Raw genomic sequence first — 14,821 nt, 5'->3', positions numbered from 1 at the left:
GAGGCGGAGCTTGCAGTGAGCTGAGATCTGGCCACTGCACTCCAGCCTGGGCGACAGAGCGAGACTCCGTCTCAACAAAAAAACAAACAAACAAACAAAAAAAAGTTAAAGTGAGAAAGTGCATGAGCCAAAATATAATAAAAAGTTAATAAAGGGAATCCCAAAGTTAAGGTCTGCAAAAAAATCCTGTAAATACAACAGTTACAGAAAAACTACTTACGGCCTTCTATTTCTATTTTAATTAATTGATTTTTTGATAAAGGGTCTCACTCTGTCACCCAGACTGGAATGCAGTGGTGCCATCTCAGCTCATTACAGCCCCCGCCCCCCAGGTTCAGGTGATTCTCCTGCCTCAGCCTCCTGAGTAGCTGGGACTACAGGCGTGCACCACCACATCCAGTTAATTTTTATATTTCTTGGTAGATACAAGGTTTCACCATGTTGGCCAGTCTGGTCTCAAACTCCTGACGTCAAGTGATCTGCTGGCCTTGGCCTTCTAAACTGCTGTGAATACAGACATGAGCCACTGCTCCCAGGCCCTAATTGCCTAAATGTGTCTATAAAGACACATTTCAGGCTGGGCGCGGTGGCTCAAGCCTGTAATCCCAGCACTTTGGGAGGCCGAGACGGGCGGATCACGAGGTCAGGAGATCGAGACCATCCTGGCTAACACGGTGAAACCCCGTCTCTACTAAAAATACAAAAAACCTAGCCGGGCGAGGTGGCGGGCGCCTGTAGTCCCAGCTACTCGGGAGGCTGAGGCAGGAGAATGGCGTAAACCCGGGAGGCAGAGCTTGCATTGAGCTGAGATCCGGCCACTGTGCTCTAGCCTGGGCGACAGAGCGAGACTCCGTCTCAAAAAAAAAAAAAAAAAAGACACATTTCAAATAGAAATATGCTTTAAAACAACATTTTTAAGCTAGTTTTGTGTGAGTGGGAAATATTTGTTTTTCTTAAATGCTTAATCCTGCCTCAACTACCCAAGTAGCCAGAATTACAGCTACCATTTCTCAAGCATTTACTAGGTGGCAGGCATTGTGCTCCACACGTTAACATACATGCTCTCATTTAATTCTCACAATAAATCTATTTGGTGGGTATTATTATCCCTATTTTACAGATGAGGAAACAACAACAAAGTAGTAATTTGCACAAGATCACACAGCTAGTAACACGCTGAGATTCAAACCCAGATCTGTCTGACTTCAAAGGCAACTCAACCGTGTTATGCTATGGTAACTATTCATGTTTGTGCCTGATGCTACTTTCAATCAAATGAAAAGAAACACTTGATTTATTCAAGGCTTGAGGTTTGTATGTGAAGGAAAATGAGGCATAATGAGATAAATAGCTCATCCTTAATTACATTATCTTTGCTGCAAGGTTATGATGAGAAACAGCGTTAATTCCTTATCTCTCACACTATATCATCTTATGCTACAGCTGCAAAAGACAACTCCGTATCTCCGTGTCCTTAGATGGTTGGGAAAAAAGATAACTACAAATATGCAATAATAAAGTTCCAGAATGTGCTGTTAATACAGATAACAAACAAGTTTCAAAGACTGAATTCTTTTTTTTCCCTTCTTTCCACATGTTCTAAAAAGACTGAATTCTTGAATACTGATTAGCAATTTTAAAATTATAGTCAGACTTTCATTCTCTAAGATAAGGGGAATGACAAGGATAACTGAAACCGGAGACAATACAAAATACTCACTTTGAGACTACATGGTGAAACCCCGTCTCTACTACAACGCAAAATTAGCCAGACAATTGCATCTTCAAACCTTTTGCTTGGATTGCTAACAAGTGAAAGAACTGATTTCCCATCACCTCTTCTCCCTGCCCTAAGGTCCTTGTGCAAACAAGCAGGAGAGGAGCCAAAAGTAAGCAGCAGACAAGAGGTGGCCCAGAGCTGGAAAACTTACGGGCAATCAATCACAGGTGCTTGAGAACTGTCTCTGTTCAGAATCCCAAACAACTATACACTATTTGGAGTTTCAAAAGCAAAATATGGCCAGGCAGGGTAGCTAACACCTGTAATCCCAGCATTGGGGAGGCCAAGGCAGGCAGATTGTTTGAGTCCAGCAACTCAAAACAAGCCTGGGCAACACAGTGAGACTTTACCTCCACAAAGAATTAAAAAAAAACTAGCTGGGCATGGTGGCATGCCCCAGCTACTCAAGAGGCCAAGGTCAGAGGATTGCTTAAGCCTGGGAGGTCGAGGCTGCAGTGAGACATGATCGCACCACATTGCACTCCAGCCTAGGCGGCAAAGAAAGACTCTAAAAAAAAAAAAAAAAACCCAAATATTCCAAAAAGAAGCACAGATTTTCTTTGACCCATTGGCAAGGATGAAAAAAGAAGAAACTTCAAAAATCTATAATCTTGTCTAAGTATAGTTTTTGTTTAAGACAATCTCATCAGTTTGAAAATACGTATTTTGAATCACAGCACCCCTTTCAGGAGTATAAAAAAAACAGAAAACATTCCAGGTGGGTTATAAATGCACTAGCAGTATGGATGATAATTACCTTACAGTGGTGAGCTGGACCTTGCTCACACAAAAGCTTATACTCAAGCTGGATCTTGCTGAAACAAACTCACTCATTCACAAGACACAGCTGGGATTTTTTTCTATGGGGTTTGCCACACGAGAAGGAAGTGAAAAATAACGTAAGAGCACTGAAGTCACCTAGCAGTATGTAAGACTACTATTCTCCCAGGGATATGAAAATAGAGGAAAAACAAACGGAAGGCCTACAAATGTAGGCAGCCATGATACAAAACTGCAAACCATTCCAGGAGTACATTCCCAGAGAAGACACAACTGGGGTCTTTTCTGAACCAGTTGAAGCCAGGTAATCTAGGAGAGGGTGTGTCTTCAAAAGAGTGAAGTCAGGGGAATAACTAACCCATAGTGGGCAAGCAAGATTTGAAATCAGATGAAGCACTGCTATTAAAACCAACTGGAATACAAGGTCTTCTGAGCACAGACTGGTTTCTGAAACAGTTGCCAGCTGTACCCTGCCCATTATTTCGCTAAACTCAACATACCACTACCATCTCTCAAACAACGGTTGTCATCTTCCATACAGTGAAACTCTCATTCCTGGGCATCCTCTAGTCTTTTCTCCAAAGGCTGCCATCCTCAGACCTTATCTATTTCTAACAATTATATAAGTAAAATAAAATGATGTTGGTGGGCAGGAGTTTTACAAAGTCAATAGGATTTGGACACCAGAACTCATTAGAAGAAAAAGCAATAAATCCCAGAAGACTGAAACAGTCTGTGCCTTTTCCTTTTCAGAGAGTCTCACATGACAAATATGGGAAAACAACATCTCTACAGGACTATGAAAAATCAAGAATGTTATCTGGTGAACCAGTCCAAGGAACTGTGGGGGTGGCGTGGAAGATACCATGCAGCTGAGTGGGAGAAGCAAACACTCTAAGAACAGATTTATAAAGTAAAGGAAATGAGAAGACAAAGGAGGAAACTGAAAGGAAATAGGCATGAGGAAGGGGAAGAAAAGACTCTGTTATAAGGTGACTCTGGTATAGAAATACCCACACTAGGCTGGGTGTGGTGGCTAATGCCTGTAATCCCAGCACTTTGGGAGGCCGCGGCGGGAGGATCACGAGGTCAAGAGATCGAGACCATCCTGGCCAACATGGTGAAACCCCGTCACTATTAAAAATACAAAAATTAGCCAGGCATGGTAGCATGGGCCTATAGCCCCAGCTACTAGGGAGGCTGAGGCAGGAGAATCATTTGAACCCAGGAGAAGGAAGTTGCAGTGAGCCAAGATCATGCCACTGCACTCCAGGATGGTGACAGAGCGAGATTCCATCTCAAAAAAAAAAAAAAAAAAACCAACACTGACACCCCATTTATTTCACTGGTCTTGCCATGTTGCAAGAAGGCAACATGTTGTGTTGGGAGGCAGAATATTGTTTTTATTTATTATCCCCCACTCCTTTTTTTTTTTTTTGTCAGACCCTGTCTCCTATTCATAAGAATATTGGTTTTAAGTTTTCTTTCTTTAGCCTCAGTTTCTTGTCTACATTATTTTTAGGTATTTTTCAAGGGTTTTAAATCTTTTTTTTTTTTTTTGAGATGGAATCTCACTCTGTTGCGCAGGCTGGAGTGCAGTCACGTGATCTCGGCTCGCTGCAGCCTCTGCCTCCCAAGTTCAAGCGATTCTCCTGCCTCACCCTCCCAATTAGCTGGGAATACAGGCGCACACCACTACACCTGGCTAATTTTTGTATTTTTAGTAGAGACATGGTTTCACCACATTGGCCAGGCTGGTCTCAAACTCCAGACCTCAGGTGATCAACCTGCCTCAGCCTCCCAAAGTGCTGGGATTATGGGCATGAGCCCCTGTGTACAGTAAAGTACCTTTAATTCACTTTCCTAATAATCAGATTTGAATGCTTCTAAACTTTGTTTTGAGTCAGTCGTAGTCTGCTACCTAGCTGGAGTAAGACAGCACTATCACAGTTCACTGCAGCCTTGAACTTCTGGGCTCAAGCAATCCTCCTGCCTCAGCCTCCCAAGTAGCTGGGACTACAGGTGCACACCACCAAGCCCAGCTAATTTTTAAATCGGCCTCCCAGTCTGGCACAATGACTCACACCTGTAATTCTAGCAATCTAGGAGGCCAAGGCAAGCTGATCACTTGAGGTCAGGAGTTGGAGACGAGCCTGGGCAACACAGCAAAACCCCGTCTCTACTAAAAATACAAAACCGCCGAGTGTAGTGGCAGGCACCTGTAATCCCAGCTACTCAGGAGACTGAGGCAGGAGAACTGCTTGAACCCAGGAGTCAGAGGTTGCAGTGAGTTGAGATCACACCATTGCGCTCCAGCCTAAGCAACAAAGCGAGACTCTGTCTCATAAATAAATAGGCATCCCAAAACACTGAAATTACAGGTGTAAACCACCGTGGCCAACCACGAAGGAGTTTTTTTTTTTTTTTGAGACAGGATCTCGCTCTGTCTCCCAGGCTGGATGGAGTAGAGTGGTATAATTACAGCTCATGGCAGCCTCGACCTCCTGGGCTCAAGTGACCCTTCTGCCTCAGCCCCTGGAGTAGCTGGGACCACAGGCATGCACGAGCATGCTCAGACAATTTTTGTATTTTTTTGTATAGATGGGGTTTCACCATGTTGCCCAGGCTGGTCTCCAACTCCTGGGCTCAAGCAATCTCCCGCCTTGGCCTCCCAAAGTGCTGGGATTACAGGTGTGAACCACCATGCCTGGCCATGACGCAGAAAATTTTAACAAGAAAATAAATGTGGGCATTGTAGCTCACACCTATAATCCAGCTATTCAGGAGGCTGAGGCAGGAGGATCCACTTGAGCCCAGGAGTTGAAGCTGCAGTGAACCATAATCACACTACTGTACTCCAGCCTAGGCAATAGAGTCGAGACCCTGTGAAACAAACGAAAAGAAAGAAAGGAAAGGTAAGAAGAGAAAAAAACTCTGCTTCTTTATTCCATTTCTAATTGGTCCTCATTATGATTTCTGAACTACTTCTGGAAACTTCCAGACTTAAACTTACTTGTTCAAAACAGAAATAAAAATAAATAAATGTCAATGTACTTTTTTGCTTTCTAGTAAATCTGGCTGCCCCCTTGCTTGGGATAAAATCTTACAGACACCCAAAAAGAAGGCTTATGCAGATACAAGAGCTCTTCGTCAATTGTTAGAAATTTATTTATTTATTTATGAGACAGAGTCTTGCCCTGTTGCCCAGGATGGAATGCGGTGGTATGATCTCGGCTCACTGCAACCTCTGCCTCCTGGGTTCAAGCGATTCTTCTGCATCACCCTCCTGAATAGCTGGGACTATAGGCACACACCACCACGGTCGTCTATTTTTTGTATTTTTAGTAGAGACAGAGTTTCACCATTCTGGCCAGGCTGGTCTCGAACTCCTGACCTTGTGATCCACCCGCCTTGGCCTCCCAAAGTGCTGGGATTATAGGTGTGAGCCACCGCGCCTGGCCTAGTTTTTACTTTTTTCTTTTTTTGAGATGAAGTCTCCCTCTGTTGCCCAGGCTGGAGTGCAGCGGCACAATCTCAGCTCACTGTAACCTCCACCTCCCAGGTTCAAGCAATTCTCCTGCCTCAGCCTCCTGAGTAGCTGGGATTACGGGCGTGCATCACCAAGCCCAGCTAGTTTTTGGATTTTTTGTAGAGGCAGGGTTTCACCATGTTGGCCAGGCTGGTCTCGAACTCCTGACCTCTGGTGATCCACCTGCCTCAGCCTCCCAAAGTGCTGGGATTACAGGCATGAGCCATGGCACCTGGCTTGTTCTGGGAAATAATTTTAAATGCAGAATTATCCCATACAACGATGAATATCCAAGGTGGTATTTACTGCTCAATTCTTTCTGCCACCCACCACTCTTTAACAGATGAGGCTTTATAGTCTGTGTAGTTTTCAGCTTTCAATTCTCTTTCTCACAACCTAAAATGGTCTGTCAACTGAGGCCTCTGTCAATCCCCTATACAACCAGTGTTGTATAACTGGGATAAAGAAGTGTGGGTGGTGATATTTTCTTTTACTTTTTGAAGGTACATGTGAGAGCTCCCTAAATCTGCAACCTACTTATCAGATCAGAAAACAGGGTAAGAAAACATTTGAAATAGAAGACACTTGGATTCATATGCTTACCTGCAGCTGCACTGGTAGATGTAATAGATGCAGAGGGTAAAGCAGAGTTTTGAATGGGTCTACCTGCATTTTCAGAGGGCAGAGAGCTAGTAGTAGAAGGAATACTCATCAAAGGCTGTGAGAGAAGAGACTGGTTCTTGTTCAGTATTTGGCTCCCTGAGAGAGCAGCAGATGGGTTCTGAACTTGCACTTGAACTTGAGACATGGTCACTTTCAACAAAAGTGAACAAATGCAGGTAAACAGCTTTCAGTGCAGGTTAATTCAGTGCTATGAAGTCTAAAGTTCTACCTAAAAGTTGTAAGGGAAAGAAAATAAAAAGGTAAATTATAGAGGAGATATGTAATTGCCAATATTCAGTCAAAATGGTGTCACCTACTCAGTTATGAAAGTAGCTCCATTTAGCATGTAGCTATGTTGATTTATTCGAAATATGTTTCTCCTGGTATACAGTAAGTTTCTTGGCCTTGTGACTTTCCCAGTGTTTTTTAAATGATTTACAATACCCATGTGCTCTGCATATTCATTATACAAAGAGAATCAGTAGGGTACAACATTTATTGGTGAATATTAAGAATTGCAAACTACAGCTTACATGCAAAAATGCAAATTTAAAAGTATGGAGAGGTTTCTATAGTAATTGGGGCATAGTAAAGGTTTCTTTCTGGTCTCAAAATTACGAGAAATTGAAAGCAAACTAGGTTTATAATACCAGGAACAGGTGAATGTGAACACTGCTTCCTTTTAAGGACCAAAGCTCAGATTGACAACCTTAGGGTTTTAAGCTGACAGAAGGAAGCTGGGATACTTCTGTTGTTTCTTTTTCCCTATGGTGATGACAGATGTATTGTCTTCCTAAAAGGCTTGTTTGAGGTCTCATTTAATTACAGACCCCAAACAAGAAAACTATCCCACCCCTACCCAGGCTCACAGATCCTGAGAAGTGATGTGAGTAATGAAGACCATACTAGAGAATTTATACTATTAAAAGCAAAAGCGGAGATGAAGAAGACATGAACGGATTTTAGACTGGCAATTTTACTGGTGTGGTGGTGGGGTGGGGAGCACTGGAGCTTGTTTACTTCATCTTGTAAATTAAGAGAATAATGAAGGCATTACTTCTAAATACACTAAAGTTCTTCACGAGTCAAAAATAAGGACAGTTGTGCTCATTTTCATGGCCATCCTTTAAAAGCCGAAAATGTTTTTAATGAGTCAAAGTACTTAAAAATAACCAGTGGCAACAAAGACAGAATGACAGGTCTCTCAGGAAATAGCCAACCAATGTAGACACCAGCAAACCAACTAACTAGAAGTTCTATTATAAAGAAACAGTTTGTTACTTTAATTTTTTTTTTGAGTATCAAAATGATTTTTAAAGCTGGTCCTCAAGAAAGAGATGAATGACCAGAGCAATTAAGCTACTTGAGGAGTCCTGGCACATTCTCTCTTACTGATAGCAAAAAGGACTGCAAAACTCAAAAGAAACTCAGTCGAAATGTGACTCTGGATAGCAGAGGCATAAGTACTACCTTATTCAACAAAATTCCCCAAGAGTGCAGTTGTTCCTTTTTACTTTTGGAATCAGAACAAAATAACAGAGCAGTTCCATTGAAGATCTACATAATGGTCTTAGAAGACAAGTCGCCAGTGTCAAGAAACAAGTCCAGAACCATTCAGAAGTCAGCTATGACCTTATTTCATTGGGTCTTTTTCCCCCGTCAGCTGCTAAAATAGAAACTTTTTTCCTCCTCTCTTCCCCTCTCTTCATTTACTCAGTCACTCCTTCTCCTTTTCCTTTTTGCAAACTGTCTTAAGAGCACCTTTTACAACAAAAAAGTCACTTGTAGTGTATGTACGACTTCACAATACCAACCACAGGTCTCAAGGTCAAATAATAAGCTAGGAGTAAAGTATCTGCTCCAGAATGTACTCCTATCCCAGAAAGAGCAACCCAACTGTGTCCTGAGTGGCTCTCAGAGTTTGAGACTCTGAATGAATGCCTAAATTTAGAAAGGGTGTAGACCAAGGGATTTTTGGTTAATGCTCTCTAAAGCAGGCTGACTGCCAGGATTTCAAGTCAGTCATAAATGTTTAATTTTTTTTTTTTTTTTTTTTTTTGAGACAGAGCTCTGTCGCCCGGGCTGGAGTGCAGTGGTGCAAACTTGGCTCACTGCAACCTCCGCCTCTTGGGTTCAAGCAATTCTCCTGCCTCAGTCTCCCAAGTAGCTAGGATTACAGGCGTGAGCCACTATGCCTGGCTAGTTTTTGTATTTTTAGTAGAGACAGGGTTTCACCAGGTTGGCCAGGCTGGTCTCAAACTTCTGACCTCAGGTGATCTGCCCACCTCGGCCTCCCAAAGTCCTGGGATTACAAGCGTGAGGCACTGCACTCGGCTCAAGTCAGTCATGAATATGTAAGTTTTCTAGAAGCTGAGACAGGAACAGGCTTTTTAAATTAAGACTGCCTCAAAAATATTATCCTTAAATTCACTTAAAGGAGTTGTCTAACAGTTGGTTGAAACATGTAGTTCAAAACAAACAAACAAACAAGTTAAACTCTTCAAATAAGACTAGGTAAATTTAAATTTCCAACACGATGAATATGAAAATTCAACAAACGATACTCATAAATTATTAGTCACCTGCTAATTTAACTTTTTGAGATGGAGTCTCGCTCTGTCGCCCGGGCTGGAGTGCAGTGGCCGGATCTCAGCTCACTGCAAGCTCCGCCTCCCGGGTTTACGCCATTCTCCTGCCTCAGCCTCCCGAGTAGCTGGGACTACAGGCGCCCACCACCTCGCCCGGCTAGCTTTTTGTATTTTTTAGTAGAGACGGGGTTTCACCGTGTTAGCCAGGATGGTCTCGATCTCCTGACCTTGTGATCCGCCCGTCTCGGCCTCCCAAAGTGCTGGGATTACAGGCTTGAGCCACCGTGCCCGGCCCCAAGTAGTTAAGATTACAGGTGTGTACCACCACACCCGGCTACTTTTGTATTTTTAGTAGAGACAGCGTTTCGCCATGTTGGCCGGGCTGATCTTCAACTCCTGACCTCAAGTGATCCTCCTGCCTCGGCCTCCCAAAGTGCTGGAATTACAGGCATGAGCCACTAGCATCACCGTGCCCGGCCTGATGCTAGTATTTTAGCACCCAAGCAGATGCTCCTCTCCCAAAGAGAAGCCAGGACAGACATCACAGTTATGAAAGGGGGAAAATATATCATTTGTCCACATAACTCAAAGAACAAATTAAGTTTTTCATTACTGATATTGATATAGTTCATAGCAGCCTTCAAGGAACTGTGGAACTTTGGAAATACAACTTCAATATAAATTCTGAACCTGTTGCTCAACAGTACTGTCCTGAAGACTAAGTCCTTAAATGCAAACAAGTCTTTTCCTTTAAACCTGTCTTCAAGGATTGTTTTCCATCAGGTAAATTAAGGACTCGAGAGATCTAAATGCTTTGTTAGAGTCTTCTTAGAGACAAATGCTATTTTATACACAGTAAAATTAGGTTGAAAAGTTTGAAAAGCAAAGATTCTTCAGATCTCGCTGGTGCTGGAAAACACCTCTTACTGTGAATTGTGTCGTGCTGCCATTTCCCTGCCTCTCTGCCTCCCACACAGATGAGGACCTTTCATCTCCTGGTTTTTTCCCTATTTGAAGGGCTTTAGACACCAGATCAAGAAAACATACTTATCTTAGTCTCAAGCCCTAATTTTACATAGTATACATAAGCACCATAATAAAACGTACAAAATGATGGAGTTACAGGTATTTCTTTTAAAAGATTCTTTAATTCCATGTCCTCCTGGGTCTTAAGATTGGCTTGGTAACACAAAAATCTTCTCATAAAAATAGAATCTTGCCTTGGCTGGCAGTTACCATTTTACAAGTGTCAAATAGCTTTTATGGGTTGTAGTGAAGGAGAATCTGGGCACATGAGCTCTACGAAAGTTTTTTTTAATTATACATGATGTACTAAAAAACGGTCACAAAATGTGTATTTGGCACTCAGCAGTGAACCTACCAAGACTAGACAGTACTAGGCACAGTCTGAGTGATTTAATATACAAGAAGGCAGACCCTTCTAGAAATGGTTTACAGAACTATCTGCAATCGTGCTTAGTCTTTTTTTAATTATCTTGTGCTATGGCTAATACATGCTTAGTCTTATCCACTTGCACTATGAAATATTTAAGCAATTATGGGAAAACATTATTATTATTTTTTTAACGGAGTCTCGCTCTGTCACCCAGGCTGCAGTGCAGTGGTACAATCTTGGTTCACTGCAAGCTCCGCCTCCCGGGTTCATGCCATTCTCCTGCCTCAGCCTCCTGAGTAGCAGGGACTACAGGCGACCGCCACAGCGCCCCACTAATATTTTGTATTTTTAGTAGAGACGGGGTTTCACCGTGGTCTCGATCTCCTGACCTTGTGATCCGCTTGCCTCGGCCTCCCAAAGTGCTGGGATTACAGGCATGAGCCACCATGCCCGGCCTGGGAAAACTTTTTTTTTTTTGGAGACAGTCTCACTCTTGTCGCCCAGGCTGGAGTGCAGTAGCACGATCTTGGCTCACTGTAACCTCTGCCTCCCAGGTTCAAGTAATTCTCCTGTGTCAGCCTCCCGAGTAGTGGGAACTACAGGTGTGTACCACCACACCTGGCTAATTTTTTTGTGGTTTTAGTAGAAACGGGGTTTTACCATGTTGGTCAGGCTGGTCTTTAACTCCTGGCCTCAACTGATCCACCTGCCTTGGCCTCAACAAAGTGCTGGGATTATAGGCATGAGCCACCGTGCCCAGTCAAAAAAACATTTTTAATAATCAATTTTTAAACTGGATTAATACAACTTATAATGTAGTAGCTGTACTTTTGTTTAATCAACATATCATTCTCCTTCATAATAAGTGATATTTCCAAACAAGATGTGTCTGAAAAAAAAAAAAGAAGGAAAGAAGTCATCCCAACTTTGCAGAAGCCTCCTTTTCAGATCATCACAAACATTTCACTAAATGTCTCCCCTTGCAAGTCCTTCGGTAAATCTGATGTAACATGGATATACAGATACAAAGGAGCACTCCTGTGCCTCACTGTTATAAAGCAAAAGCAATTCTAAAATATATTCACTTAATAGTCTACAAAAACTTATTAAGCATCTATTACATGTAAACCCACAAATGGCAGACTGCACATTCTTAAATGCTGGAAAGGATCTGTGTGTTAAACTCTTTCTCAAAGACACAAGACGACATCTTTAAGCAATCACGTGTAAATCTATTATTCTGTTCTCTTTAGTTTTTTGAGAGACTCCACTCCCACAGAAACTTGGTCAATTGAAAAACATTAAGGAATAAACCACTTTTTCTACAATATAAAGTCCTTTTCAACAGCCTTTAAATACATCTAAAATATCCACATCATTCCTTATACCAGTGATTTCTAAGATTCTTTTCTGACACATCTTTCTTGTTGCAATATGGTTGAATGTTTTCTGAAAGTAAACTCACTCTCCATTACTTCTCCCTCCCAGCCCCACAAAATAGTAATTCATTGACTCCAAACATTATCCAAATACCTGCAGGCAGGGCAGACGCTAGTACAGAAGCATGTCAATCACTATCGTCCTATACGATCGTTTCCAAAATGACTGCTTTAAGGTCAATGTCAAGCAAATAATGTTCAATAGCAGGCCTATATATACTAAATAACCCAATAATAAAAGGTTTTTTTTAAAAGAAATATGACCAAACTACTTAAAAAAAAAAAAAAGAAACAAATCACTATGTACCTGATGCTCAAGTACAAAGAGGAGATTAGCCCTGAGGAGGCACACTCACTTGCAAGACAATAAAATTAACCAAAAATACTGTCTGGAAACAACCCAGGTTGTTCAAGATCTTTGCACTTGCAATACAAGCGAGACTGAATGTAGTCCCTGTCTTACACTTGGCCCAATGCCATGGGCAATGGAGGACTTTCTTTCCACACAAATGTAACAGTTGGGAGGTCAGATGGTCTGCTTAAAGAAACACTTCCTAAAAGAGATTTTCATTATTAATTTTCATCCTAGAAAACCCATCACACCATGCTAAAGTGAAAAACAATTTACCTCTACAGTCTAAAAAACTATAAACCTTATTTTCTTTTCTAGTGTCAAAACTTTTAACAAGCTTCCATCTCTCCTTCTCTAGGAGATATTCTCAAAACTAACAAAATTCAAGCACATATATTTGTAAACAGTTTTTAATCTAAACTTATACAAACATAGAAAACTTTCAAGGCAATAAAAATGAATACCTGTTCATGATCTGCTGGAGACTTTTAAAAGTAGTACCATGTGACATATTCTTGACTATGAAGGGGCTTGGTTCAACATAATGGTTAACAGGCTTTTCCTTTCAGAAAAGGGAAATTGTAATCTGTAACCATGTGCCATCTACCTAGAAACACAACTGCATTTACCAGCATCTTCATGCAAAACAGACCAGTGCCAAGACTCACTTTCTAAGAAACCACCCTTGCTGCTAAGTAGCAACCAACAATGTTAAATCAGATCAAACTTCTGAGTTGTAGCTTTCAATTCCACTCCCAGCTCTTGGCAACCCACTCCTCTGTGCCTCAGCTTCCCAAAAACACTTTACAATAGGATATTTGACAAAGCCTCAGTTGCAGCAATCAGACAGTCAAAACACTAAAGGAATCCTGAGGCATGATAAAACAATTGTTTAAAAAGAAAAGCATTAGGCCGGGCATGGTGGCTCACGCCTGTAATCCCAACACTTTGGGAGGCCAAAGTGGGGGGATCACACCTGATGTCAGGAGTTCAAGACCAGCTGACCAACATGGTGAAACCCCATCTCTACTAAAAATACAAAATTAGCCAGGCGTAGTGGCACATGACTGTAATCCCAGCTACTCGGGAGGCTGAGGCAGGAGAACTGCTTGAACTCGGAAGGCCGAGGTGAGCCGACATGGCGCCACTGCACTCCAGCCTGGGCAACAAGAGCAAAACTCCATTTCAAAAAGAAAGAAAGCAAAGCAAAGCATTATACAAATCCAGTGTGGTGAGTTTAAAACCATTCACTGAGCTTTGTACAACTTCGATACTTTCCTTATGTTTCCACTTCCTCATTCTCAAAAAAAGTGGGTTAACTTGTCTCCTAATTACTACCTCAGAGATATGGTATGGCAATGTGCTTTCAGCTTTTAGAGGGAAAGTGTTAAAAGCAGGAAGCAGTGCTAACCCACGTAGTATATTTGGCATTGCCCTGACAAAAGACCAGAAAATCCTGAACACTCTTAGAAAACTCCTTTTTTATCTGAATGTTCACAAGCTGCTAGTGGTAAACGAAGCTTGATTCATAACCCTATCTCACGATAGAAAAAAATGCTAAATTTGTTCCACAAGTTTGAAAATCACATTTAACAAACAATCTGAGAAATCGTAGGGTTTTTTTAAAAAACCAAACTACAAAAGATACTATGACCAAGAAGCTTATTGAGCCAGTCATGTTTAATGACAGCTTCAGTCATCAATTCTCACGTCTCTCTATTTAAAGAACATAGGCTTTACATTCTTGCCAATAACTTTTCGTACTTACTTTCTAATTAAATCAAGAGTAAAGATGAAATTCAAACTGCATAAAATTTATTTTGCTTCTCTAATATTACAGCCAGAAGTAAAAATCATTCTCCACACAACTCATTAAAGAATTCAAAAGTACCACTGATTATCAACAGGCCAGAAATTACAAAGCCAAATTATATGTACCTTAAAAAGAGGGCGTTCCAGGAACAATGTTGTTTTTGTTCAGTTCTGAGAGGTTAAGTGGTTAATAAACTCTGGAAAATAAAAAATAATAATTTAGTAGGGTAGGTCTTTTTTCTGAAACTGAAGACATACTGCTCAAGTTTTGGGGAAACCTATAATTTACAAGTAGGGAAGACTGAAGGCATGATGTCATGGTTTGAGGCAGCATGCAGTAGAGTCTTCAAAAGACACAAGCAGCCGGACGTGGCAGCTCATGACCTGTAATCCCAACACTTTGGGAGGCCAAGGCAGGTGGATCACCTGAGGCCAGGAGTTTGAGACCAGCCTGGCCAACATGATGAAACCCCATCTCTACA

General features: G+C 41.7%; 1 protein-coding gene across 1 annotated transcript in view; it reads right to left on the bottom strand.

Annotated features, from left to right (window-relative positions):
* STAU1 (staufen double-stranded RNA binding protein 1) overlaps positions 1-14,532 on the bottom strand; it is a 66,112-nt gene extending 51,580 nt beyond the window's left edge. Inside the window, exons 1-3 of the mRNA XM_011928832.1 lie at positions 14,466-14,532; positions 12,054-12,058; positions 6,693-6,981 (exon numbers count right to left, since the gene is read on the bottom strand). Of these exons, the coding sequence (XP_011784222.1) occupies positions 6,693-6,897 (205 nt within the window). The 5' untranslated portion in view covers positions 6,898-6,981; positions 12,054-12,058; positions 14,466-14,532. The remainder of the gene's footprint in view (positions 1-6,692; positions 6,982-12,053; positions 12,059-14,465) is intronic.
* Between the last annotated feature and the right edge of the window lie 289 nt (positions 14,533-14,821).

The sequence above is a fragment of the Colobus angolensis genome, unplaced genomic scaffold (genome assembly GCF_000951035.1).
Source record: "Colobus angolensis palliatus isolate OR3802 unplaced genomic scaffold, Cang.pa_1.0 Scaffold8, whole genome shotgun sequence".
In the NCBI taxonomy this organism is placed as follows: Eukaryota; Metazoa; Chordata; class Mammalia; order Primates; family Cercopithecidae; genus Colobus; species Colobus angolensis.
The sequence above is the reverse complement of the archived record's forward strand: the minus strand, read 5'-3'. Positions and strand labels throughout refer to the sequence as shown.